This window comes from Xenopus laevis, chromosome 8S (assembly GCF_017654675.1).
Source record: "Xenopus laevis strain J_2021 chromosome 8S, Xenopus_laevis_v10.1, whole genome shotgun sequence".
NCBI lineage: Eukaryota > Metazoa > Chordata > Amphibia > Anura > Pipidae > Xenopus > Xenopus laevis.
The window spans coordinates 42,236,592-42,264,022 of NC_054386.1; the positions used below are offsets into that span (position 1 = coordinate 42,236,592).

At 38.8% G+C, this 27,431-nt stretch overlaps 1 protein-coding gene across 4 annotated transcripts in view; it reads left to right on the forward strand.

Moving 5' to 3' along the window:
- dennd1a.S (DENN domain containing 1A S homeolog) overlaps positions 1-27,431 on the forward strand; it is a 486,461-nt gene that overhangs the window by 279,195 nt on the left and 179,835 nt on the right. For all 4 annotated transcript variants that reach the window (XM_018232034.2, XM_018232036.2, XM_018232035.2 and 1 more), the window contains exon 11: positions 5,971-6,016. In XM_018232034.2, coding sequence (XP_018087523.1) covers positions 5,971-6,016 — 46 coding nt within the window. The remainder of the gene's footprint in view (positions 1-5,970; positions 6,017-27,431) is intronic.

Sequence of the window (27,431 nt, forward strand, 5' to 3'; positions counted from 1 at the left end):
GCAGCTGTCATATTAGCTTGTTGTGACGTCACTTCCTGCCTGAGTCTCTCCCTGTTTGCTCATAGCTCTGGGCTCAGATTACAGCAGTGAAGGGGGGGGGGAGTGGAGAAAATTGAGCATGCTCACGCCCGGGGCAAGGAGGTTTAAGCTGAAGGCAGGAAATCAGATACAGAAGCCCATGTGTACACAATAGATGGAAAGAGATGCAGTGTTTTTTTTGACAGAGGACTCAGAGCAGCACTACTTTGAGGGTTTACTGGTATATTTAGGTGGACCTTTCTGATAAGGCTTACTTAGTTTTAACCTTTCCTTATCCTTTAAGCAAACTGTAAAATGTGAGTCCCCGGATTATTTTGGGCACAGACCTTTACGTTGTTTTTTTTTCACTTATACATATTAGTGTTAGTAGCCGTATTGCTCGCCATAGGTAAGACATTCATTGAAGAGTGCAAGAGAGCAGTAGGAATTTCACTGAAATCTATGCAGAAAGTCTCTCTGAAAAAGAATTGGCATATGAATATGGCATATGAATATTAAAGTAGTTTTTGAAAACAAAAAGAGATGATCAAGCCTCCAATTGGAGATAACTTAAGCAGACTATAAAAATAATAGTGACAACAGAAATATTCTTGTCTTTTTCACTTTTTTCACTTTTTTTTGACGTTTATGTTTACTGAGCAAATAAAAAAGCTTTATGAATAAAAGATCATAGAGAAGTACAGTTGACAAATTCTTGAAAAAAAAGCAATATTGACATAGTAGATGAGGATGAGGATCCACTATGTCCACCATCAGAATTTTGTCTGCTGTAACGTTTAACTTGTAATTGAAGACATTGCAGACCCCTCATTATAATTGTCTGGGTGACAATTATTTAATCGAATTACGGGTATGAGATCTGTTATCCGGAAACCCATTATCCAGAAAGCTCTGAATTACGGAAAGGCTCCATTTTATCCAAATTTTTCAAAATGATTTCCTTTTTCTTGGTAATAATTAAATAGTGCCTTATATTTGATCCAAACTAAGATAAAAGTGTTCCCTTCTGGAAGCAAAACCAGCCTATTGGGTTTATTTAATTTATAATAATTTAAATTGTTTACCTGATTTTCTAGTAACTTAAGGTATGAAGATCCAAGCTATGGAAAGATCCGTTATCTAGTAAACCCCTGGTCCCAGGCATTCTGGATAACAGGTCCCATACCTGTACTTATTGATTTTGTTTAGTTAATTTTACATGTATGGCTTATCTATGGCCTGATTAATATGTATGCACAAGAAACTCATTTATATTCATGGTTGCCTAGAACCTTTACAAAATTCTCACAGTATGCTTCACCCATTTTTTGTATTCCTATGTATTTAAGTTAGTGGGTTTAAGCAGTCATAATAGGGGTGTGTATATTTGGTGAAGTAGCAAGGGCTCAGCAGGGGCATGGATAAAAATCAAGATAGATACCTTCAGTGCCCCTCTGTAGAACATAATGCACTGCAAAAGTAAATATCCAACATTCCATTTACTACCAATTTATAACATATTGGAAAAATGTACTGTGAATCACAGAAAGATGCTCTTCTCAAACCCATCTGGAGCCCATAAAATATCATTTATGCTGCATCACCAACATTGTATTTATTTATGTAGCACTGACATAGTCTGCAGCATTGCAAACCCTCTCCTAAAGGGGTTAATGCCAATCTGTCTTATGTTCTCTCTGCATTTTAAGTTAGGGAGCATATTACATAGCGGTTTCAATTGTTTCTTTATTGTAGCCTTATGCATTTGCTTGAAGTTCTTTGAAGCTTTCCCAATGCTGATTGTTCCAGGAGATGACCTTTCCAGTCTAGAGGTTGTGGGGGAGGTGAAGAAGAAGGAGATGCACCCTACTGCTGGAAAGAAACCACCAGTAATGAAAGCCACCCCATCAAATAAATACTCCTCTAACCCCTTAACATTAACCCTCTTTCTGTCAACGTGCTTGGGAATGCAGCCCCTTTCTGTTCCACAGGGAAGTGCCCAAGGTGATAGCAGGCAAACATATGCCTTTTGATATAACCATCGAGCAATGACCCACTTCTGTGACAGATATATGACTAGAAATAAACTCCATTGTGGAGTACATTTCTGAAAACAGCAGCTTATCAAATATCCTGAACATGAACTGGTTTAATTTCTGATTTTTTTCCCTCCTAAAATGTGAGCATGAAATAAGACAAAAGACTTTCTTGTACCTTTGTCAAAATTGATGACATTGAGATGGCACAAACTTACACACAAAGTAATGAAGACAACATGTTTTTGCTCCACGGTGGATTCAAATGAATTTTTTAGATGCTTACATTTAGGGGGTTATTTATCAGAATCCAAAAATTTATGATTTTTTGAAAAATACTCTGACTAAATTCTGCACAGATTTGACCCCTTATTTATAAATACATTTTCCTGAAAATTTCCTGTGTGGGAAAGACTTGTTAAAATCATGAAAAAAAATTGAATCGTCCAAATTTTTCAGATTTGATACCTGAAACTGTTTTTTTTTTTTTTTTGGATTAATGCCGGGAACCACAAAATCTTTGGATTATTGCACGAAACCCAGCACAGATCAGGATATCTTTGGGATTTCTCCCATTGACTCCAACATGAGCTTGGCAAGTCCAAGTTGGAGTACTTTTTAATTCAGACTGACAACACCCTCTGGGTTTTTTTTCTAAAAACACAATGAAACAAAAACGGATTTTATAGTAAAAAAAAACAAAACTTTAATTTTTCAAGTATTTGGCATTCGGATTTAAATATATAACCCAAGGATCTCTGGTTAGGGTTGCCACCAAGCAGTAATTTTACCAGTCTGGCAGTAAAAATTATGCCTATTGCCAATGTTATATATCTATAGGAAGATTTAATATGTTCCAGAAGAGGTGGTAATGCTATCTCTGGTCATGTGGCTCAGTTCTTGCCACTGTAGGTCAACCAAGTTTTTTTTTTTTTTTTTTTTTTTTTTTCAGATGCAGGTGGACTTGCTTTTTAGCCCAATTGTTTTAGTTTTTGCCTTTGCATTTGTGAAGGAATCATTGACAGGCCTTGTATCAAATACTAACAATTTTTTTAAAAAAAATGTTTTTGATGTTACTGGTTCTTTAACATTAGGATACATGAAGAGGAAGCTATATTCAGCTCCACTGAACATTAGAATTTTTAGATTTCATTAAAGTGTGTGATCCTAGTGGTATCTCCAGGGTCCATGAAATGAAAACACCTTTAGAAGCAAGTAAAAGTCTCTAGCAAACATAACCAGTATGTCTATATGTTCCAGTGGCAGATTAAGTAATGTTATGTAATATATTTTTTTGCTTGGTACAAGCTCAAACTTTGTTGAAAAGTTGTTTCTGGTTGACTTTCTGGAGAGAGAGGTACCTTTTTATTAATAGAATTTATATATATATATATATATATATATATATATATATATATATATATATATATATATATATATATATATATATATATATATATATATATATATATATATATATATATATATATATATATATATATATATAACAGCAATGCATATAGTCCGCACACCCATAAGATAGAAATGACCTGGGTGCTAATCCAAGAAGTAAATTGATAAAAATGTGAAGAGACAGCACTCCAAGGATTTAATGAACAATAAGATGTATCAAAAATAGGTAGGTTTATTGAATCCGATGTTTCAGTTCCTCACAGGAACTTTCATCAGGGAAATACCTATATATATACACATACAGTTAGGCCCATAAATCTTTGGACAGAGACAATTTTTTTCAAATTTTGGTTCTGTACATTACCACAATGAATTTCAAATGAAACACCTCAGATGCAGTTGAACTGCAGACTTTCAGCTTTAATTCAGTGGGTTCAACAAAAAGATTGCATGAAAATGTGAGGAACTAAAGCCTTTTTTTAATACAATCACTTAATTTCAGGGGCCCAAAAGCAATTGGACACATTGAAAAACTGAAAATAAAATGTTAATTTCTAATACTTGGTTGAAAACCCTTTGCTGGCAATGACAGACTGTAGTCTTGAACTCATGGACATCACCAGATTCTGTGTTTCCTCCTTTGTAATGTCTCTGAACACCTCATAATTAATTCGGCTGCTTCTGTCCTGTGTCACATGATCGATAAACACTAGTGTCCCAGTGCCACTGATTGCCATGCACGCCCAAACCATCACACTGCCTCACCATGTTTTATAGATGATGTGGTATACTTTGGATCATGAGCTGTTCCACACCTTCTCCATACTTTTTTCTTGCCATCATTCTGGTAGAGGTTGATTTTGGTTTCATCTGTCCAAAGAATGTTTTTCTCCATAGTGATACAACAGTACCATGTACTTGATGCCAACTGAGATATAATTAATTCTTATTGGAAGCCAACCCAGACTATGGGGTTTATTTAATGTTTACATGACTTTATAGTAGACTTAAATGGATTGTTCACCTTCAAACAACTAGTTGTTTTCAGATAGATCACCAGAAATAAAGAGTTTTTCCAATTCCTTCTAAAGCAGCTCGGGGGGGGGGGGGGGGTCGATGACCCTGTAAACTGTTCTAAATTGATACATTTGGTTGATACATTTGGTTGATACATTTCTTATCTTTGTCCCTGCTGAGCAGAATCTCTGGGTTTCATTACAGGCAGCTGTTAGAATTGATACAATAGTTGCTAATACTCCAGAGATGCTGTTGCAAAATTGTAACAGTTTTGAGTCTGTACCTGAATTACTGAGCTGCTAAAATGAAACACCAGAGACCGGGACATTCAACTTTAAACTAAGATTTTGGAAAAATAGTAAAAAAATTAATAATAGAAAGTAATTGAAAAAAGTCTTTATTTCTGGGGAACAATCTGAAAACAACTGAACTGAAAAAAAAGTGTTTGGAAGGTGAGCAACCCCCTTTAAGGTATGAAGATCCAAATCACTGGATCCAAATCTGAAAAACCCCAGGTCCCAAGCATTTTGGATAACAGATCCCACACCTTTAATGATTGCAAATATAGAGTTAATACTATTATAGGTTCAGTGTATCAATCAATTTCCTACAGACCTATGCTGGCCAACAGACTACAGAAACCATCAAATATAATCAATCAAATCACACCACATTACCGCATTATGAGCAAGCACCAAACGGTCATAAGGTGGTATACACATAAGAAAATGCATGCCAAGAATTACCTAAGGGGTCTATTTATCATGCTGTGCAAAACGTGAAGTGAAACATTATCAGTGATGTTGCTTATAGCAACCAATCAGATATTTGCCATTGTTTTCTAACTGTTGAAATGTAATTGCTGATTGGTTGCTCTGGGCAACATCACCGGTAATGCTGGACACTTTTTACACAGCATTATAAAGAGGCCCATAATGCACAAAGAGTGTATGGAAAATTGATGCTGAGTCCTTTATCAGGGGACTCACAAAGGACTTTGATGAGAAACATTGTGGTTTTATGTATTTTCTTATGTTCTGAGAATCATATGTTTGTATATTTTATTATGTGAGGGGGGGGGTTCCCAATTATTTAGCCTGCCTGGCACTAAGGCGGTGATTCCTGCCAACAAGCAGATCAGACCTCTTGATGCATGCAAGGCCATGACCCTAACTACTGTATGCCACGTTATAACCAAACCCTGCCCATAATCCACCTAAAACTCTACCCACTTCCCCTACAAGCCTCAATCACAGCCCAGGAATCACACTTTCCTGTCTCCTTACTCTAAGGCCTCATCTACCATATAGCCCACCACCTTGATGGGACAAGGGGGCACTCCTGTCAAAGTGTGTGCCCTTTTGAAAAAAATACTAGGACTGAAAAGGGCTGTAGAAATGTATTGCTCTGTAGAAATAAAGTAATGTAAGTACTGATACACAATATATTATGAATTTTAATAGACATTTTCTTTCTTCCTCTGCAGTGCTCCTATGCCATACCTAATAGGAATACACTCAAGCTTAATGGAGGTAGGTTCCTCTCTTTCATTACTTACTCTGAATGCAGTATTTTGTGAGCAGTAAACAGTGTTCACTCTAACTAGTGTATCTGGGAATCATCTTCTCGTCTTGGTTACAATCAATTATGTGCCTTATTACAAACATCACTGTATTACATGGGGTCATGGGAACCTACCCTAAGCAATATGTTCCATCCTATAGCTGTGGATGAGTGTACGTAAGTTATGACACCAGTGCATAAAATATATTTTGTATGCACACACAAAATTGTCCATGCTACCTTTTGGTTGTTTGTGATGAGTAATGATCATAATGTTATTTGATTAATTAGTAATATTAGTATTAGCAATACAAGCCTGTATCATAATAGTTATGTCTCTGTAATAACTTATTAATTATTCTCTGTAATAATAAAACAGTACCTTGTACTCTTGGGTGTCCGCATAAAATTTTCCAAGGGGGGGGCAAGGAAGAAAACATATTACACAAATTACTTGTATCCATATTTTGGTTTCAACACAAACACACAGTTGAGAAGCAGGAAGCATCTCACAGAGGGAAGTGTTGGAACTAAATCCGGACTGCTCCTCTGAGTAGTAGAATAGGCATTTGGATGGTCCATTATTTAAAGGGGTGCTGACCAAAAGATGTAAGCCTTTTATGAACTTTTTGGAGGTTCTCAATGGTAATTTTAAGAAATGTTTTCATATAAAAAAAGAACAAAAAAATGTATACATACATATGGCAAGAGAATATCCTTTAATTTTAAAGTACAAGTCCAGGGGGGGGGGCAAGTGCCCCCCCTTGCCTTTATCTGTGGACGCCCATGGTTGTACTTGATCCAAACTAATATATTGTTAATCTCTATAGGAAGCAACACCAGCCTGTTTTTTTTAATGTTTACATGATTTTCCAGTAAAGCTATGGAAATCCAAATTACGGAAAGATCCTTTACCTGGAAAACCCCAGGTTCCGAACATTCTGGATAACAGGTTCTATACCTGTATTACATAACCCCCTTAGCTTCACTATAAAGATACACAACCCTTTTCCCCACTTTAAAATCCTTGATTCGCTCTGCATGCTTTTAATAGGGAGGCAAACTCAACAACTTTCCAATTTACATAAAATAAATTCAACTGTGCAGTGTCATAGATAATGAAGAAAACTGGAGAGCCCTCCAGTGTGAATAAATGTAGTTTTTATTAACGCAGTACATGTTTCGGACCTAAAGGGTCCTTCCTCTGGTACAAGGAAGGAAGGAAGGACCCCTGAGGTCTGAAACATGTAGTGCGTTAATAAAAACTACATTTATTCACACTGGAAGGCTCTCCAGTTTTCTTCATTATCTATGATACTGCTGTGGAGATCAGGGCCGCGCCACGCCGCACAGGCGCCCAAGGCAAGCCGGCGGATGCAGCGCCGGCTTAGTGCTTCTGCGCATGTGCAAGGTGGCGCTCTCGTGCGCATGTGCAAGAAAGACTGTGTTCGCGCGCATGCGCCAGAGCGCAAAGAGAAGTAAAAAGAGCCGGGCACAGAGGGGACCGGACTGGAGGTAGGCGACAGAGGAGGTACGTGCCGGGCGCCCCCCAGCTTTGCACTCTAGGCACGTGCCTACTCTGCCTACCCCTTGGCCCGGCCCTGGTGGAGATGGCTACTCTACTAAGCTGTTGATGAGCCTGACCATAAGTCATTTGGAGGATCAGTTGGGAATCAATTGAATCAACTGTGCAGTAGTTGTCTTCCCCTTTAGCATTGGTTTCCTCCAGACTTTACTCCAGTTCCCACAATGCCTTGAATGTTTCTTCATAAGCCCGTTGGCTGGCTTCTGTTTTAATAATCCAATGAACCAGTAGCGGAGGTAATAGCAAGATTGATAATTCTTCTTTTAATAGCCATTTCATTCCAGCTTATTCGAAAGTTGCTTATGATATTTTCTTTTGTTAGAACAAGTTGTTTTTGGGTTCACAACCGTTAAAAGGGTTGTTCACCTTCCAAACACTTTTTTCAATTCAGTTGTTTTTAGATTGTTCCCCAGAAATAAAGACTTTTTCAATTACTTTCCATTATTTATTTTTTACTGTTTTTCCAAAATCGAAGCTTAAAGTTGAATGTTCGTGTCTCTGGTGTTTGTCTGACTTCTCAGTAATGCTAATGCAGACTCTAAACTGTTACAATTTTGCAACATTTAGTTGATACATTTCTCAGCAGCATCTCTGGAGTATTAGCAACTATTGTATCAATTCTAACAGCTGCCTGTAATGAAACCCAGAGATTCTGTTCCATTTAGAACAGTTTACAGGGTCAGCGACCCCCTCCCAGGGCTGCTTTAGAATGTGAAAAAAAGACAATTGATACTTCAATATTAGAAAAACGGTCACACATAGAAAATAGAAAGTCATTGGAAAAGGTCATTATTTCTGCTGATCTATCTGAAAACAACTAGTTGTTTGAAGGTGAACCACCCCTTTAATGGACAACGTCAGATATTATTTTCAAAAAGCAGATGTACAGAATTGTTGGAGTTAATTATATGGAACAAGGAAAGGGGAGCATTTTGTTACATTTATGAAAGAATGCCTGAAGAGATACACAAAGTCAGTCAAAAAAATCCCCACTTTTGGGGAAGAGAGAAAACACAGCTTTTTAAAACTAGTGGTTTATGTTGATTGTAAACATACATTATAAAGTTGTCCTATGCTTAGCATCACACATTTCACACATTTCAAGAAGTGGTAAGTTATACCAGGTGGAATGAGGGAAAGTCATTATATTATTTTTATGGTGTTCAGCATACTGAAACTGACACAAGTGATTAGTGCACAGAAAGTATTGTGTGATTCCTTTATAAGTTGGGAGCTAATCCGTCAGGCGCTCACCAACTCTGTCACTAAGGCCAGATTATATTACTTGTTCTGCGTCTTTGGGAATTGATGAAAAGCCTGGAGCATACTCTGCTTGGTCTCTGTCAGATATTAGGACCAAGGCGTAGCTCAGTTTACGTGCACCGCAGAAGCATGGCTTGATTATTTCCTGTATTTGATCCCAGCGGGGTGCCGCAGCATTCATCTCTCAAAAATCTGTCTGCTATTTTTGAGTTAATAAAGGCCAAAGAAATTTTTGCACAGATAGAAATTATTAGGTTCATAATGAAGATCGCACTCTCAGGTCTCTTTTTCCTCTTCCCCCACCATGCCAGAGGCACAAAGGAAAAACAGTTGCAGCACAAGGATTATGAGCGCATTCCTTGTGTCAGGTTTGAGTTGCTAAAAAAGAGCTAAAGAAGCTGCTTTTGCTTGCAGAGTACGGGATATGGAACACTGAAACTACTTTTTGTCACTTATTATTATATTTATATAGCACTTATTTAGCACTTAATTTATTCCTCAGTGCTTTGTAGAGATTGTATATCATTCAGCTTTCAATCTAAGGAGGTGTGCATAGACACCTCTGTTCAATTAGGACCCAGTTTTTTTGCTGTATGGTTTTTGGAGTGTGGGAGGAAACTGGAATTAAACCCATACAAGCACGGGAAGAACATATAAAAAGGGTAATTCATGGAACAAGGTCCACAATGCAAAAAACACAATGGGGGTTATTTATAAACACTGGGCAAATTTGCACCTGGGCAGTAACCCATAGCAACCAATCAGTGATTATCTTTTTTTTAGCCAGCTGTAGGGTGAACACTGAAAGCATTAATCTGATTGGTTGCTATGGGTTACTGCCCAGGTGCAAATTTGCCCAGTGTTTATAAATAACCCCCAATTTCTCTGTACTTTGCACACTGCACTACTGCTAGATGCCATGGTTGCACTTTCCCCATAAATACAGAGCTGCCTTCCAGTGATGGATTTATGAGAGATGGGGGCACATAGACATCATCTCTCCTGCACCCAAACATTCATATCACTCCAGTTAGAGTTGGGCAATGGGCACAATGGCGCAAAGGAGACATGTACTGTAAGGCTCCCACTAATGCTGCAGTCTGCGCAAATGTGGCATGAGGTACAGGGCGTTCCTTGTAGAGTTTCTCCATTTACAGATCAAATAAAGTTCTTCTGAAAGATAACCTAGCCTGTTAGGCGTACTGCAAACATCTGCAAACATCTGGTAGATAATTGTGCCAGCCTGCTTTTAATTTCCCAACCACTTATTCACTTGGGTTAAATGAGAACTAAAGCTTAACTAATAGAGTAGGGCAGAAATGTTGTATATTATGTTTTGGGCTTCTATACTAGCCCAAGGCAACCACAGCTCTTTAGCAGGGAAGATCTGTACCTCCAAAGATACCCCAGTAGCTCCCCATCTTCTTTTCTGCTGATTCACTGCACACGCTCTGTCGATGTGCTGCTGTCACAGAGCATTTTTATTTTAGGGACCGACTCACAAATATACAATACTCATAGAATATTAAGGTCTCAGTATATGGCTGATTAGTAATTAATACAGATTAGCATCAGAATATAATCTGCCCTGTAGCATCAGTTTATATTACAGGCCAGCCTCATTTTCTGCTTTATAATTTCTGACGTTTGAAGTCCTGAATATTTGCTGCTATTGAGAAGCTGAGACTTTAGGCTGGTGCAATAAGTTCAGTATATAAAATGTGGTATTTTTAGCCATATTCATTTAGGGTATAGTTCTCTTTTATTAAATTAAGAATGTTTCTCTTCCATCTATGCTGATGTTTAGGAATTGCTCCCTACAGCTTTACGGGCAGATCTTTTTTATGTTTCTTGTTTGTACAGAAATGCCTGCATATCCTCTTAAAGATGCATTTCTCCATAACAGAGGGCATCTACATGTAGTATAACTGTCAGTTACGTTCCTGCTGGCGGGCCCCGTGGGGGTTTGGGCCCTGGTGCAATAGCATCCCAGGTAGTTCTGCCACTGTGTACGCTTATGTAGAGCCACCTTTTGCAGCAAAACAGCTTTATCTTCTTGGGCAAGTACATACCAACTTTGCACACTGTGAAATGCGTTTTCTGCTCCCGGTCGTTCAGGATAATTGGTTGTTGCTTGTGCATTTCAAAGTTACTTTTGCCTTGTCTTCAGGATAATTGCATTGTTAAGAGGTCTCCTCTGATCACAAAACATGTCCCACACTAAAACTGGGAACACTAATGCTTTTTACAATCTCCAAATGCAAGCAATGTCTTATTTCGTGTCTGTTTTTCATATAGGCCTGTGTTATGGCTGTTCCACACCTATGGTGAAGTCTAGTTTTGGTAGAATTGTTGTGTGGTGCTTTTTTCAGTAAGCATCCTGTTAAAATGCAATAAAGATGAATGTTTGGCACAAAATACAAAGAAATACTACAAGAGTACATTGTTTAGCCTGCTAGAACTAAGACATGGGCAAAAGTTCATCTCTCAGCAGGACAATGATCCCAAACACAAAGCCAAAGTCATAATAAGAATAATAGATGAATGCTTTCTCCTCTCAATTCAGTTTGAAAACTGAGGTGCACAAGCATTAACCAACTAACCTCAGCAACCTAGAGAAAATCTGCCTGGAGGAATGGGCCAAAGGTTCAAAGCTGCCCCTAAAGTCAAACTGATGTAAAAAGTTGTTATTGCTCCAAAAGCTGGCTCTGCAAAAATCACATTACTTAATTCATTTTGAAGATTCAGATTTGTTTTTTTTTTGTTTTTTTTAAATAAAAATAAAACAATAACACAGAGAACAAGGCAAGTATTTGAAGCCTAGGCACAGAGAAACCTTTGCAGGGATAAATAGTCACATCATAATGCCCTGTTGGACAATATACAGGAATGGGATGCGTTATTTGGAAACCCATTATCCAGAAACTTCCGAATTACAGAAAAGGCCCTCTCCCATAGACTCCATTGTATTCAAATAATCCATATTTTTAAAAATGGCTTTCTTTTGCTCTGTAGTAATAAAACAGTACCTTGTACTTGATCCCAACTAAGTTATAATGTCCTGAGCATCCTGGATAACGGTCCCATACCTGTACTACCATTTTGACCACTTTGGGCACCGACTGAACTTCAAAAATGATTTTATTTTATTTGCGTCAGCAGGTTTCGTAACCATCTTATTTATCAGTTACTATTATAAATATTGCCATGCATTATGTTATGGATGGTTTATGGTGATTTTTTCTTAAATATGTACTGAAAAATACTGAAAACTATATCAACAGGATATAAAGTAAGAATTTCGAAGTATTTTTTGGCTATTTCGACCATCAAATTGGCTACTTCGACCTTCGACTACGACTTCGAATTGAACGATTCAAACCAAAAATCGTTCGACTATTCGACCATTCGATAGTCGGAGTACTGTCTCTTTAAAAAAAACTTCGACCACTTACTTCACCAACTAAAACCTACCGAGCACCAATGTTAGCCTTGGTCCCCATAGGCTTTCTAGCCAATTAGGGATCGAAGGAAAATCGTTCAATTCGAAGGATTTAATCATTCGATCGAACGATTTTTCGTTCGATCGAACGAATTGCGCTAAATCCTTCGACATTCGAAGTCGAAGGATTTAACTTCGAGGGTCGAATATCGAGGGTTAATTAACCCTCGATATTCGACCAATAGTAAATGTGCCCCTAAGTTTTCCTTTAACTTTCATGTACATGGAGTACGTCAGGATTGTGAGTGACTGTGCTGCAGGAACTCAGATATCATATGAATTGGTTTGAAGGGGTGTTTAACATTTATATTTCTGCAACAATGAGGCGCCGCCGTGACTGAAGTTTGTTCCCAATCTGGTTAGCCATATTCCATCTCAGTTTGCAAAGAAAAAAATTCTTTTGTAATTCACCAATAAAAAAAAACCTTAAACCAATAAAACGCTTTTCTTGGAAAAGGAATTATCTGATGAGTTAAGGATAAAGTATTTTAATAAAAGAAATTCTAAACCCCCAGCAAAGCATGGATATAATTAGAGTGGGCAGACCCACGTACTTCAGTGTACAATGTTGCAACGCTTTCTTTATGTATTTAATACATCATTTCTTTATACCAGCGAGGGACTGATAGAGATAGATACATGTTTAAAATCATGACTACCAGGATACACATGCAAGTTAGTCATTCTGGAGCTAAACCACAAGCTTGTAAAGTATACATTTCCCCAAAACTGCTCACAATTTTTTTTTATTTCAGCTGATAAAGTGACACAGTTCTTTTTGTCTGCCTGCCAGCTGCATTTATCTATCCATTTTGAATGTATAAAAATATAACACGCATGGAAAATAGTGTTTATTCATAGAACGGGCTGATGTCATGGGGTTGGCCTGGGCAAGAAAAGAAAAATAAAGTAGCTTTAAAAATGTAAAAAAAAATAAAGTAATTAAAATCACCTTTATTTAAAAACAGTATAGATATGGGATCTGTTATCCGGACAGCTCTGAATTATGGAAAGGCCATCTCCCATAGACTCCATTTTATCCAAATAATACACATATTTGTTCTCTGTAATAATAAAACAGTACCTTGTACTTGACGAACCTAAGTTATAATTCATCCTTACTGGAAGCAGAGCCAGCCTATTGGGTTTTTGTAACATTTACATGATTTTCTAAAAGGGGCAGATTTATTTAAGGGTAGAAGTGAAAATTAAATTTTGAATTTAAAAATTATAAATTTATTGTGTATTGGCCCTTTAAGAATTTCAAAAACATAACTCATTATATTTCCTCCAAGATCTTCCCCTGTCCCTCAGATATCACTCAAAGTAAACAACAACACCTTTCATTCCACCACACAGGCATGCTGCCTAGGAGTTATCCTAGACTCGCATCTGTCTTTTTCACCACACATTCAAACACTTGCAAAATCTTGAATCAAGAATCAACTAAATCAACAGAATCAACTAAAACACTCATTCAGTCACCTCCCGCCTTGATTACTGCAACCTACTTCTCGCAGGTATTCCAACAAGTCACAACTCCAATCTGTTCTAAATGCTCTCACTGCTCAACATCAGCTGCGCCCATATGCATGTCCCTTCACTGGCTCCCAGTCTCCTCTAGAATTAAATTCAAATTACTAACACTCACATTCAAGGCCCTTAACCCTTTCAGTGCTAGCAGAATTTCACATTTTGGTTACGCGAAATGCCAGCCGTTTTTAAGCATTTTGTGCTCTCTCACTTTTGGGGCATTTTCTGAGGGGAAACCTATAGTTTACCTAGGAAAACTATACATTGTTTTTTTCGGTAGAAACTGAGCTTTCTAAATCTGCCTGAGTTTTCATGTATTTCCACCTGTGCAAAAAAATTATAGTGCTAAATACCAAAAAAAAATGAAAAATTACCATTTTTCATCGTATATCAATTTATACCAGAAAAATATTTCATTTTACTGATGAAAATCCAACTGATTTGGAAAGCCTTATGTCTCTCGAACGTGCCAATACCAGATATGTATAGTTTTAGGGAGATTTAGGACTTCTGTACAGCAAAAACTCCCGGCAGTATATTACTGAATTTTGAAAGCACTAAGGCAGAAAACGGCATGCTTTAGATTCCAAGGCAAAAAATCCTGAAACCATAGGTTTACCCCAGAAAACCATACATTTTTGAAAAGTACACATTCTGCCGATTACAAAATGGGTAACTATGTCTCTCTACTCCCAACTACCAAACAGAAAAGCTTGTCTGAACATAGCGGTTTTTCAAAATAAAATTCAAAATTTTGAAAAATCATTTCAAAGGTTTTATTTTGCTGCTCCGCATATCCCAAACTATATTACGTACCAAGAAAAAGCACCTGAAATATGATTGCCATGGGTCCACTGAACAGTTTGATACCCATTATGCATAGGTTTACCAAAGTATCTGGCATTTAGAGACACCAATATGAAGTTAGCACATCCAAATTGTTCAGGACTTTACTTCAGCTACTGAGAAATCAACACATTGACTGCATTTTTTGTGGGGTAAAAACACAGAAATATATGTTTACCCCCCAAACCCATATATTTTTGGAAAGTACACATTCTACAGAATCTAAAATGGGTACCCATGCCTTTCTGCTCCAAACTACTGAGTCGCAAGGCTTACCCAAAATTGTCGGTTTTGGTGAAATATCTGAAAATTGCCTCAAACCTTCAACTTCCCAGCACCATATCACCCATGTATCATTACGTACTAAGAAAAAGCACCCTAAATATGATTGCCAGGGTTCCTCTGAACATTTTGGTGGCCATTGTTCATAAGTTTACCAAAGTATCTGGCATTTAGAGGCCCCAAAATGAAGTTAGCGCATACAAACAGTCCCGTGGGTAACTTCAGCTAATGAAAAATCAACACGTTGACTGCATTTTTGTGGGGTAAAAACACAGAAATATATGTTTACCCCCCAAAACCCATATATTTTTGGAAAGTACACATTCTACCGAATCTAAAATGGGTACCCATGCCTTTCTGGTCCAAACTACTGAGTCGCAAGGCTTTCCCACATTTGTCGGTTTTGGTGAAATATCTGAAAATTGCCTCAAAGCTTCAACTTCTCAGCACCATATCACCCATGTATCGTTACGCACCAAGAAAAAACACCCTAAATATGATTGCCAGGGTTCCTCCAAACAGTTTGGTGGCCATTGTTCATAGGTTTACCAAAGTATCTGGCAGTTAGAGGCCTCAAAATGAAGTTAGCGCATACAAATAGTCCTGTGGGTAACTTCATCTAATGAGAAAACAACACATTGACTGCATTTTTGTGGGGTAAAAACACAGAAATATATGTTTACCCCCCAAACCCATATATTTTTGGAAAGTACACATTCTACTGAATCTAAAATGGGTACCCATACCTTTCTGCTCCAAACTACTGAGTCGCAAGGCTTTCCCAAAATTGTCGGTTTTGGTGAAATATCTGAAAATTGCCTCAAACCTTCAACTTCCCAGCACCATATCACCCATGTATCATTACGTATCACAAAAAAGCACCCAAATTGTGCTTGCCAGGGGTCCTCCAAACAGTTTGGTGCCCACTGTGCATAGGTTTACCAAAGTATCTGGCATTTAGAGGCCCCAAAATGAAGTTAGCGCATATAAACAGTCCAGTGGGTAACTTCAGCTAATGAAAAATCAACACATTGACTGCATTTTTTTGGGGTAAAAACACAGAAATATATATTTACCCCCCAAACCCATATATTTTCGGAAAGTACACATTCTACAGAATCTAAAATGGGTACCCATGCCTTTCTGCTCCAAACTACTGAGTCGCAAGGCTTTCCCACAATTGTCGGTTTTGGTGAAATATCTGAAAATTGCCTCAAAGCTTCAACTTCTCAGAACCATATCACCAATGTATCGTTACGCACCAAAAAAAAAAGCACCCTAAATATGATTGCCAGGGTTCCTCCGAACAGTTTGGTGGCCATTGTTCATAGGTTTACCAAAGTATCTGGCATTTAGAGGCCTCAAAATGAAGTTAGCGCATACAAATAGTCCTGTGGGTAACTTCATCTAATGAAAAATCAACACATTGACTGCATTTTTGTGGGGTAAAAACACAGAAATATATATTTACCCCCCAAACCCATATATTTTCGGAAAGTACACATTCTACAGAATCTAAAATGGGTACCCATGCCTTTCTGCTCCAAACTACTGAGTCGCAAGGCTTTCCCACAATTGTCGGTTTTGGTGAAATATCTGAAAATTGCCTCAAAGCTTCAACTTCTCAGAACCATATCACCAATGTATCGTTACGCACCAAAAAAAAAAGCACCCTAAATATGATTGCCAGGGTTCCTCCGAACAGTTTGGTGGCCATTGTTCATAGGTGTACCAAAGTATCTGGCAGTTAGAGGCCCCAAAATGAAGTTAGCGCATACAAATAGTCCTGTGGGTAACTTCAGCTAATGAAAGATCAACACATTGACTGCATTTTTGTGGGGTAATAACACAGAAATATATGTTTACCCCCCCAAACCCATACATTTTTGGAAAGTACACATTCTACAGAATCTAAAATGGGTACCCATGCCTTATTGCTCCAAACTACTGAGTCGCAAGGCTTTCCCAAAATTGATGGTTTTTGTGAAATATCTGAAAATTGCCTCAATGCTTCAACTTTCCAGCATCGTATTGTCCATGTATCATTACCAGCATAAAGCATCCTAAATATAAACATAGGGGTCTACTAAACAGTTTGATGCCCAATGTGCATAGATATACTAAACTATGTGGCGCACAGAGACCCCCAAATGACAATATGTATAGACATTTTCACGGCTGACGCGCTGGCTGCAGCAATATAACCACCCGGTGTGTGTATTGTGCGACATTAGACCACCTAACAGTACAGAGACCCCAGAAAACCATATATTTTCAGAAAGTACACATTCTGACGAATCCAATATGGGTAAATAAGTGTTTCTACTGCAAACTGCCAAACTGCAAAGCAATGCTGAACATAACGGTTTTTATCAAATTTCTGAAAATCGTCACAAAGCTTGAATTTTACCCCATTATATGCCCCACATTTCGTAACTTATCAGCATAAAACATCCTGAATATGAACGCCAGGGGTCTACTAAACACTTTGATGCCCAATATGCATAGATATACCAAACTATGTGGCACACAGAGACCCCCAAATGACAATAGTGTATATACATTTTCACGGCTGACGCGCGCTGGCTGCTGCAATATAAGCACCCGGTGTGTGTAATATGCGACATTAGACCCCCCTAACAGTACAGAGACCCCAGAAAACCATATATTTTCAGAAAGTACACATTCTGACGAATCCAATATGGGTAAATATGTGTTCCTACTACAAACTGCCAAACTGCAAAGCAATGCTGAACGTAACGGTTTTTATCAAATTTCTGAAAATCGTCACAAAGCTTGAATTTTACCCCATTATATGCCCCACATTTCGTAACTTATCAGCATAAAACATCCTAAATATGAGCGCATGGGGTCTACTGAACACTTTGATGCCCAATATGCATAGATATACCAAACTATGTGGCGCACAGAGACCCCCAAATGACAATATGTATAGACATTTTCACGGCTGACGCGCTGACTGCTGCAATATAACCACCCGGTGTGTGTATTATGCGACATTAGACAACCTAACAGTACAGAGACCCCAGAAAACCATATATTTTCAGAAAGTACACATTCTGACGAATCCAATATCGGTAAATAAGTGTTTCTACTGCAAACTGCAAAGCAATGCTGAACATAACGGTTTTTATCAAATTTCTGAAAATCGTCACAAAGCTTGAATAATAGCTTCAAAGAAACAAAACCTGTTTCACAAGCATTGTGCCATTAGCCATGGAAATGCAGCACATTCAAGGGCACGGCTAATGACAGTTCTTTTTGCACTAGTAATAGTGTCAGTTTAACTACAGTGATCACTCATGTATTAGCCATGTATAGCAGACAGTAGGGATATGACTGCAATTGTATGCTTTTCTATACATGTACTTGAGTCTAAAACAGTGTCTTTGAAAATACAAGATATTAGATATAATGTTCAGCACAGCAGCTGAATATGTGGATGTTTGTACTTATTTTGTAAAGTTAATACGAGCACATGTCATATTTATACACTCGGGTGCTAGATAGGATTGCGAGAATGGTTACAGACAACCCACACATCACCTCCAAAGACCTGCAAGAACATCTTGGTGCAGATGGTGTATCTGTACATCGGTCTACAATTCAGTGCAATTTGCACAAAGAACATCTGTATGGCAGGGTGATGAAAAAGAAGTTCTTTCTGCACTCACGCCATAAACAGAGTCGCTTGTTGTATGCAAAAGCGCATTTAGACAATTTTGGAACAAAAGTGCTTTGGACTGATGAGACAAAAAGTTGAGTTATTTGGTCATAACAAAAAGCTCTTTGCATGGCTGAAAAAGAATACCGCATTCCAAGAAAAACACCCGCTACCTGCAAAGCAATGCTGAACGTAACGGTTTTTATCAAATTTCTGAAAATCGTCACAAAGCTTGAATTTTACCCCATTATATGCCCCACATTTCGTAACTTATCAGCATAAAACATCCTAAATATGAACGCCAGGGGTCTACTAAACACTTTGATGCCCAATATGCATAGATATACCAAACTATGTGGCGCACAGAGACCCCCAAATGACAATAGTGTATATACATTTTCACGGCTGATGCGCGCTGGCTGCTGCAATATAAGCACCCGGTGTGTGTAATATGCGACATTAGACCCCCCTAACAGTACAGAGACCCCAGAAAACCATATATTTTCAGAAAGTACACATTCTGACGAATCCAATATGGGTAAATATGTGTTCCTACTGCAAACTGCCAAACTGCAAAGCAATGCTGAACGTAACGGTTTTTATCAAATTTCTGAAAATCGTCACAAAGCTTGAATTTTACCCCATTATATGCCCCACATTTCGTAACTTATCAGCATAAAACATCCTAAATATGAGCGCCAGGGGTCTACTGAACACTTTGATGCCCAATATGCATAGATATACTAAACTATGTGGCGCACAGAGACCCCCAAATGACAATATGTATAGACATTTTCACGGCTGACGCGCTGGCTGCAGCAATATAACCACCCGGTGTGTGTATTATGCGACATTAGACCACCTAACAGTACAGAGACCCCAGAAAACCATATATTTTCAGAAAGTACACATTCTGACGAATCCAATATGGGTAAATAAGTGTTTCTACTGCAAACTGCCAAACTGCAAAGCAATGCTGAACATAACGGTTTTTATCAAATTTCTGAAAATCGTCACAAAGCTTGAATTTTACCCCATTATATGCCCCACATTTCGTAACTTATCAGCATAAAACATCCTGAATATGAACGCCAGGGGTCTACTAAACACTTTGATCCCAATATGCATAGATATACCAAACTATGTGGCGCACAGAGACCCCCAAATGACAATAGTGTATATACATTTTCACGGCTGACGCGCGCTGGCTGCTGCAATATAAGCACCCGGTGTGTGTAATATGCGACATTAGACCCCCTAACAGTACAGAGACCCCAGAAAACCATATATTTTCAGAAAGTACACATTCTGACGAATCCAAAATGGGTAAATAAGTGTTTCTACTGCAAACTGCCAAACTGCAAAGCAATGCTGAACATAACAGTTTTTATCAAATTTCTGAAAATCATCACAAAGCTTGAATTTTACCCCATTATATGCCCCACATTTCGTAACTTATCAGCATAAAACATCCTAAATATGAACGCCAGGGGTCTACTGAACACTTTGATGCCCAATATGCATAGATATACCAAACTATGTGGCGCACAGAGACCCCCAAATGACAATAGTGTATATACATTTTCACGGCTGACGCACTGGCTGCTGCAATATAAGCACCTGGTGTGTGTATTATGCGACACTAGACCCCCCCTAACAGTACAGAGACCCCAGAAAACCATATATTTTCAGTAAGAACACATTCTGACGAATCCAATATGGGTAAATAAGTGTTTCTACTGCAAACTGCCAAACTTCAAAGCAATGCTGAACATAACGGTTTTTATCAAATTTCTGAAAATCGTCACAAAGCTTGAATTTTACCCCATTATATGCCCCACATTTCATAAGTTATCAGCATAAAACATCCTAAATATGAACGACAGGGGTCTACTGAACACTTTGATGCCCAATATGCATAGATTTACCAAACTATGTGGTGTACAGAGGCGTCCAAATGACAGTAGTGTATATAAATTTTCATGGCTGACGCTCTGGCTGCTGCAATATAAGCACCCGGTGTGTGTAATATGCGACATTAGACCCCCCTAACAGTACAGAGACCCCAGAAAACCATATATTTTTTAGAAAGTACACATTCTGACGAATCTAAAACAGGTAATTACATCTTTCTACTGCAAACTACCAAACTGCAAAGCTATGCTGAACGTAGCGGTTTTTATCAAATTTCTGAAAATCGTCACAAAGCTTTATTTTACCCCATTATGTGCCCCACATTTCGTAACGTATTAGCATAAAACATCCTAAATATGAACGACAGGGGTCTACTGAACACTTTGATGCCCAATATGCATAGATATACCAAACTATGTGGCGCACAGAGACCCACAAATGGATATATAGTAGATAAAATTTACATTGGCAAAACAAAATAACACAGAACAGTGTGAAATGCAAATAAATCACCAAAAACTAATAAAACCACAAAAATCAATGCTTTTTTTTTTTCACACTAGTGTAATCGGCCACCAGAATTACCGTTTGAATATTTTAGCTGGGCCAAATCGATTATACAGACAGAAACAAGTGAACAACACAAATGCAGAGCTGAAAATGCAATAAAATGGCTAAAAATTCAATAAAATGGCTAAAAATGCACCAAAATACCCAAAATTGCAATATAACCACCAAAATAACATACAAACGCTATTGCACAGTACGGTTAGCGAATACGCTATTTGGAACGGCAATAAAACATTTTTTTTAGCCCAAAAAGAGACGATGCGATAAGAAAAAAAAAAGCCACAAAGCCATATATGTACATATGCGTGTGGTAAATTGCATGTTATTTGCGCATGTGTGCAAGTGTACATGGGTGCTGTGAGTGTGTGTGACCCCCCCAATCCCCAAAAATCTATGTGTGAGTGTGTGTAAGTGTGAATGTAAGTGTATATTACTGTAATAAGTGTGTGTTGGTGTGTTTTTGTGTGTGTAAATGTTACACTTACCTGGGGTAGATGCTTCAGATCGTTGATAAAGGGCCCCACGCAGCAGATCTCCAGCTCCAACGGTCAGCAGGCATGGGGGGGCGGAGCTGGGCGGAAGTGAAGTGCAGGCAGCAGCAGGACGCATAGGAAACGCGTCCCTGCTGCTGCTTTGGGGCCCCTGGGCGATCGCGCCCCAGGGGCCACTCGATCCCCTGCTCTGCTCGTTGTCTAGGGGCAGGGGTTCGTGAAGGAATGGAGCGAGCGGCTCTAACAGCCGTTCCTCCGCTCGCAAACCCGGAAGTGCTGCAGAACGTAGAATCTACGATCTGTGGCACTTAAAGGGTTAATAATGAAGCCCCTCCCTATATTTCCTCTCAGATTTACAAATACACACCTTCACGCAACCTTCGCTCTGCTTCTGATCTTAGCCTAGCTTCTCCTCTCATCACTTCTGCCCATTCTTGTCTACAAGACTTCTCTCAGGCTTCTGCTTTTCTCTGGAACTCTCTGCCTCGAGCTGTCAGACTTTCTCCTTCTTTCCAAACTTTCAAGTGCTCCTTAAAGACCCACCTGTTTAAAGCAGCTTATTCAATGTACCTTAATTAAGCAATCATTGCTGTATCAAAAATCACAAAATTGGTTCTAAAATTCTAATGACTCAATTGTACCCTAATCTTTAATTTGTAAACTCTAATTTGTAGGGCCCTCTAATCCTAATGTACTCTGTAACCCTTGTTTCTTATCCACCATTTATTCCGTTTGTTATAACTAATGTAAAGCACTGCTTATCTTGTCGGCGCTACAAAAATAAAGGATGATGACTATTTGCCTCCTTAAACCTGACGAATTGCTGTTTTGGCCTACGGGGGATATCCTGGAATCAGTTTGGATTTGTTTTTAGACATCCTGAAAATCAATTATTTTTTTGGTGAAAAAACTTGAATCGAATTCGATTACAATATGATTAGAATTTGATTCGAGTTTGCGGGTCGATCCCATTCACCCGAATTTGAAAAATTTTATTTTTTTTATTTTATTTTTTTTAAATTTTGATTTTTTTTTTTGGAAGTTCGAGTTCATGGGAGTTTTTACAAAGTCCCATGAACTTGAAATTTGACCCTTGATAAATCTGCCCCTAAGGGTATGAAGGCCCAAATTAGCAAAAGATCCGTTATCTGCAAACCCCCAGGTCCAAAGCATTCTGGATAACAGATCCCATACCTCTACCTAAAACATTTCAAGGGTAATTTACTGTATGATAAATTGGACCAGTGTGGTTAAAGGAGAAGGAAAGCCATATTTATTTGCGGTGCCAAAAGTTCGGCACACCCAAATGATTGTATTTACTTACCTGACAACCCGGGCCAGTGCTCCTATCAGGAGAAAACTGCACCAGTCTGGGGCTTCTTCCAGCAAATACCACGGCGAGATAGGCTTCCTTCTTTCTTAAAATTTCCCGGGGCAGACGCATGTGAAGTAGAACGAAATAGACGGCTTCTTCGCTACAGTTCGGCTTTTCATTCTACTGCACATGTGCACCCATGCGAAGAAAGAAGAAGCTGGAAGCTGATCGCTCCCTGGTGCTCATCCATGAAGATGTCAACAGGTGCTTTCGTTTCAAATAACCTGGGGCTTCCGCATGAAATGGTTCTTCATATCAAAGGGGCACATTTACTTAGGGTCGAATATCTAGGGTTAATAAACCCTAGTTATTCGACCGTGGAAGTTAAATCCTTCGACTTCGAATATCCAAGTCGAAGGATTTAGCGCTATTCGTCAAACGATTCAAAGGATTTTAATCCATCACTTTTAATCCAACGATTTTCCTTCGATCAGAAATTGGCTAGAAAGCCAATGGGGACTTACCCCATAGGCTAACATTGATGCTCGGTGTGTTATAGGTGGTGAAGTAGGTGGTCGAAGTTTTTTTTTAAAGAGACAGTACTTCGACTATCGAATGGTCGAATAGTCGAACGATTTTTATTTCGAATTGTTCAATTCAAAGTCGTAGTCAAAGGTCGAAGTAGCTAATTTGATGGTCGAAGTAGCCAAAAAAATACTTCGAAATTCAAAGTATTTTTTATTCTATTCCTTCAATCGAGTTCAGTAAATGTGCCCCTAAGTGTGCCGGCTGATATTGGTGCATTTGTACTCATAATGCAACAGCTACTTTTCATATACACCTCATATCAGATTTAAGTATTCTGGATGTATGATGCTACGCATTGTGGCAAAGGACAAAATATGAATTTAGGGGTTTTCAAATCTGCTGGGCTTTATTCTGCCATCTGTTTCTCCAAAATCACATGCCTTCCACTGGACCAAACTGTTTGCTCCATTCCATAGTATATTTCAAGTACACAAAGTGCTAAACAGCCTTCCATGGGTTCAATAAATCATGAATGTCTGTGGCATTTAACAGCAGCCCCTGTGACATTTACTAGGATCTACATTATGTCAGCATAGGTCTTCCTAATATCTGATGAGTTAGGCCATTTGATGTATGTTCAGTGTTCCTGTGCTATGTCTCTGCCATGCTCTTATTCCAAAATTACATGGCTTCTATCTGACCAATAAGATCGCACATTTCATAGAATTGTAGACCTACTATGCAGTGCTTGAGTGTTGCATGAAATCCTATGCTGTACCTTGGGTCTATTTGCCTGCAAACCTGATTTATCAGACATCTGGGTTTAGGCCTGGGGTGGGTGCATATCTTGCATTCAGGCCCAGGCATTTCTGCTTATTAGATGTATGGGACCCACAGGACTAGCAGGTTTGAGTTGAATTCTGCACACCTTCTGCAGGTCGCAAGTGGGTTCAGGTTGAGCTCTTCCTTACATTTTTCCACCCACATCTATTTATAGGTGTGCACCTGTCCTGCCCCCTTTCATCTGATGGCGACAGGCCAATAATTAGAAGGTTAGGGTCGGGAGTTGGGCGGCTTCGGGTCAGTGCAGGACGAATTTATATCTACCGGCACAAAACTACTGCTTATGTTACTAGTATCATTTCCAACTTCAACTTCAGTAGCGTTGTCCAACTTCACAAAGTTTTGAGAGGCAACATGTTTTTTTTTTTAAAGAAATAGAATTGTATTATTTTAACAATTTAACATCTAATTTCCATCTGATCACCTATAAAAAAATAGTGGTGTGCAAATTATAATGGATGCTGCTTTATACTGCTTTAGTTTTTGGTTGAATTATGGCTACCTTCATTTTCATTGTTTGAAGTGTTTGTTGGCCCCTTACAGATCAAAGGAGCAACTGATTATAATCATACACAGTCGCTGCGCAGTTTCCAGTTCTTACAAGTTACCGCTCTAATTTCACTGTAGAGAGATGTGGTCAGAAACATGTTCTTATCTTTTTTACCTTGTGCCTTTTGTTACATGCTTTCCATAAATTGCCTGAATTGCAGTCCACAATACATAATTAATACATGCAGGTATCCATTTACTGCTCTGCTCAGCAAAAAGGCATCGGTTACAGAGGATAAGAGCTGTATTATCTATTGTAGTTTAGAAGGTTCTACAGAGTCACTTGTGGGATCCTATTAGAAGGCACGTACAGCTGCCTGTATTGCTTTTATTTTCCAATTTTATATTAATCAAAAAAAAAACATTTGTCTTCATGAAAAAGATTTGTATTTAACAATCCATTAAATAGCTTCAAAGAAACAAAAACCTGTTTCACAAGCATTGTGCCATTAGCCATGGAAATGCAGCACATTCAAGGGCACGGCTTTTTGCACTAGTAATAGTGTCAGTTTAACTACAGTGATCACTCATGTATTAGCCATGTATAGCAGACAGTAGGGATATGACTGCAATTGTATGCTTTTCTATACATGTACTTGAGTCTAAAACAGTGTCTTTGAAAATACAAGATATTAGATATAATGTTCAGCACAGCAGCTGAATATGTGGATGTTTGTACTTATTTTGTAAAGTTAATACGAGCACATGTCATATTTATACACTCGGGTGCTAGATAGGATTGCGAGAATGGTTACAGACAACCCACACATCACCTCCAAAGACCTGCAAGAACATCTTGGTGCAGATGGTGTATCTGTACATCGGTCTACAATTCAGTGCAATTTGCACAAAGAACATCTGTATGGCAGGGTGATGAAAAAGAAGTTCTTTCTGCACTCACGCCATAAACAGAGTCGCTTGTTGTATGCAAAAGCGCATTTAGACAATTTTGGAACAAAAGTGCTTTGGACTGATGAGACAAAAAGTTGAGTTATTTGGTCATAACAAAAAGCTCTTTGCATGGCTGAAAAAGAATACCGCATTCCAAGAAAAACACCCGCTACCTACTGTCAAATCTGGTGGAGGTTCCATCATGCTGTGGGGCTGTGTGACTAGTTCAGGGACTGGGGCCCTTGTTAAAGTCGAGGGTCGGATGAATTCAACTCAATTGCAACAAATTCTTCAGGATAATGTTCAAGCATCAGTCACAAAGTTATGCAGGGGTTGGATATTCCAACAAGACAACGACCCTAAGAAGTACAATATTCTGGAATGGCCGTCACAATGCCCCGACTTGAATATCATGGAAAATCTATGGGATGATTTGAAATAGGCTGTCCATGCTCGGCAGCCATCAAATTTAACTGAATTGGAGAGATTTTGTATGGTCAAAAATACCACCATCCAGAATCCAGACACTCATCAAAGGCTATAGGAGGCGTCTAAAGGCTGTTACATTTGCAGAAGGAGGCTCAACTCAGTATTGATGTAATATCTCTGTTGGGGTGCCCACATTTATGCACCTACAATCAGCAAATAGACAGCACTACACGTTTGTAGTATCTTTAAAAGGCCTTTATTAAAAAAGGGCTTATTCCTCAGACAGAATTACAATAGCGACGTTTCAGGCGCACAATCGCCTTTTCTCAAGCTTGAGAAAAGGCGATTGTGCGCCTGAAACGTCGCTATTGTAATTCTGTCTGAGGAATAAGCCCTTTTTTAATAAAGGCCTTTTAAAGATACTACAAACGTGTGGTGCTGTCTGTTTGCTGATTGTATCTACGGACCAGGTGGAGGTGGCCACCACAGACTTGCACACCGTCCATTATTCCCTAAGTGTGAGTGCTGACTTCTAATCCTTTTCACATTTATGCCCCTGTCTAATTTTGTTATGATGCATATTGCATCTTTTCTGTTAATCCAATAAATTGTATGTCACTGCTAAAATACTAATGTTTTCATAAGGCATGTTATACATTAAAAGTAAGCTGCTACCGCCAAAGAATTAAGAGGGGTTCCCAAACTTTTTCATATGACTGTGTTTATTAGAGTCGTTTTTCTTCTCCTCTGCGTGTAGGATGCTGCAGTCTTTCAGCATTACCCTCTGCCTCTCTTCACTTAATTTATCTCTGATCAGGTGCCAATATTTCAGACTATGGTTACTTTGTGTGTTGTGTCTGGCAACCTTGCAGCTGCATCTGAAACTGAATGAAAGTCAAAATCAGCCCTCATTTACCTTCTACCCTGGGCTGAAATACCTGTTCTGGGCAGTGACGTAACTAGAGTGTGTCGGGCCCCCCTGCAAAAACAATCTTCTGAGGGGCCCAGCGCACTCCGATCCTCATCCTCCCGCTCACTCCTTTCCCTGACAGCCCACTATCCACCTGGAATCCGCCCACTCTTGCATGACCCACTCCCCTTTTTCCCAGGCCCCCCTGCGACTGCTGGGTCTACTTCCTCTATACTTATGCCACTGGT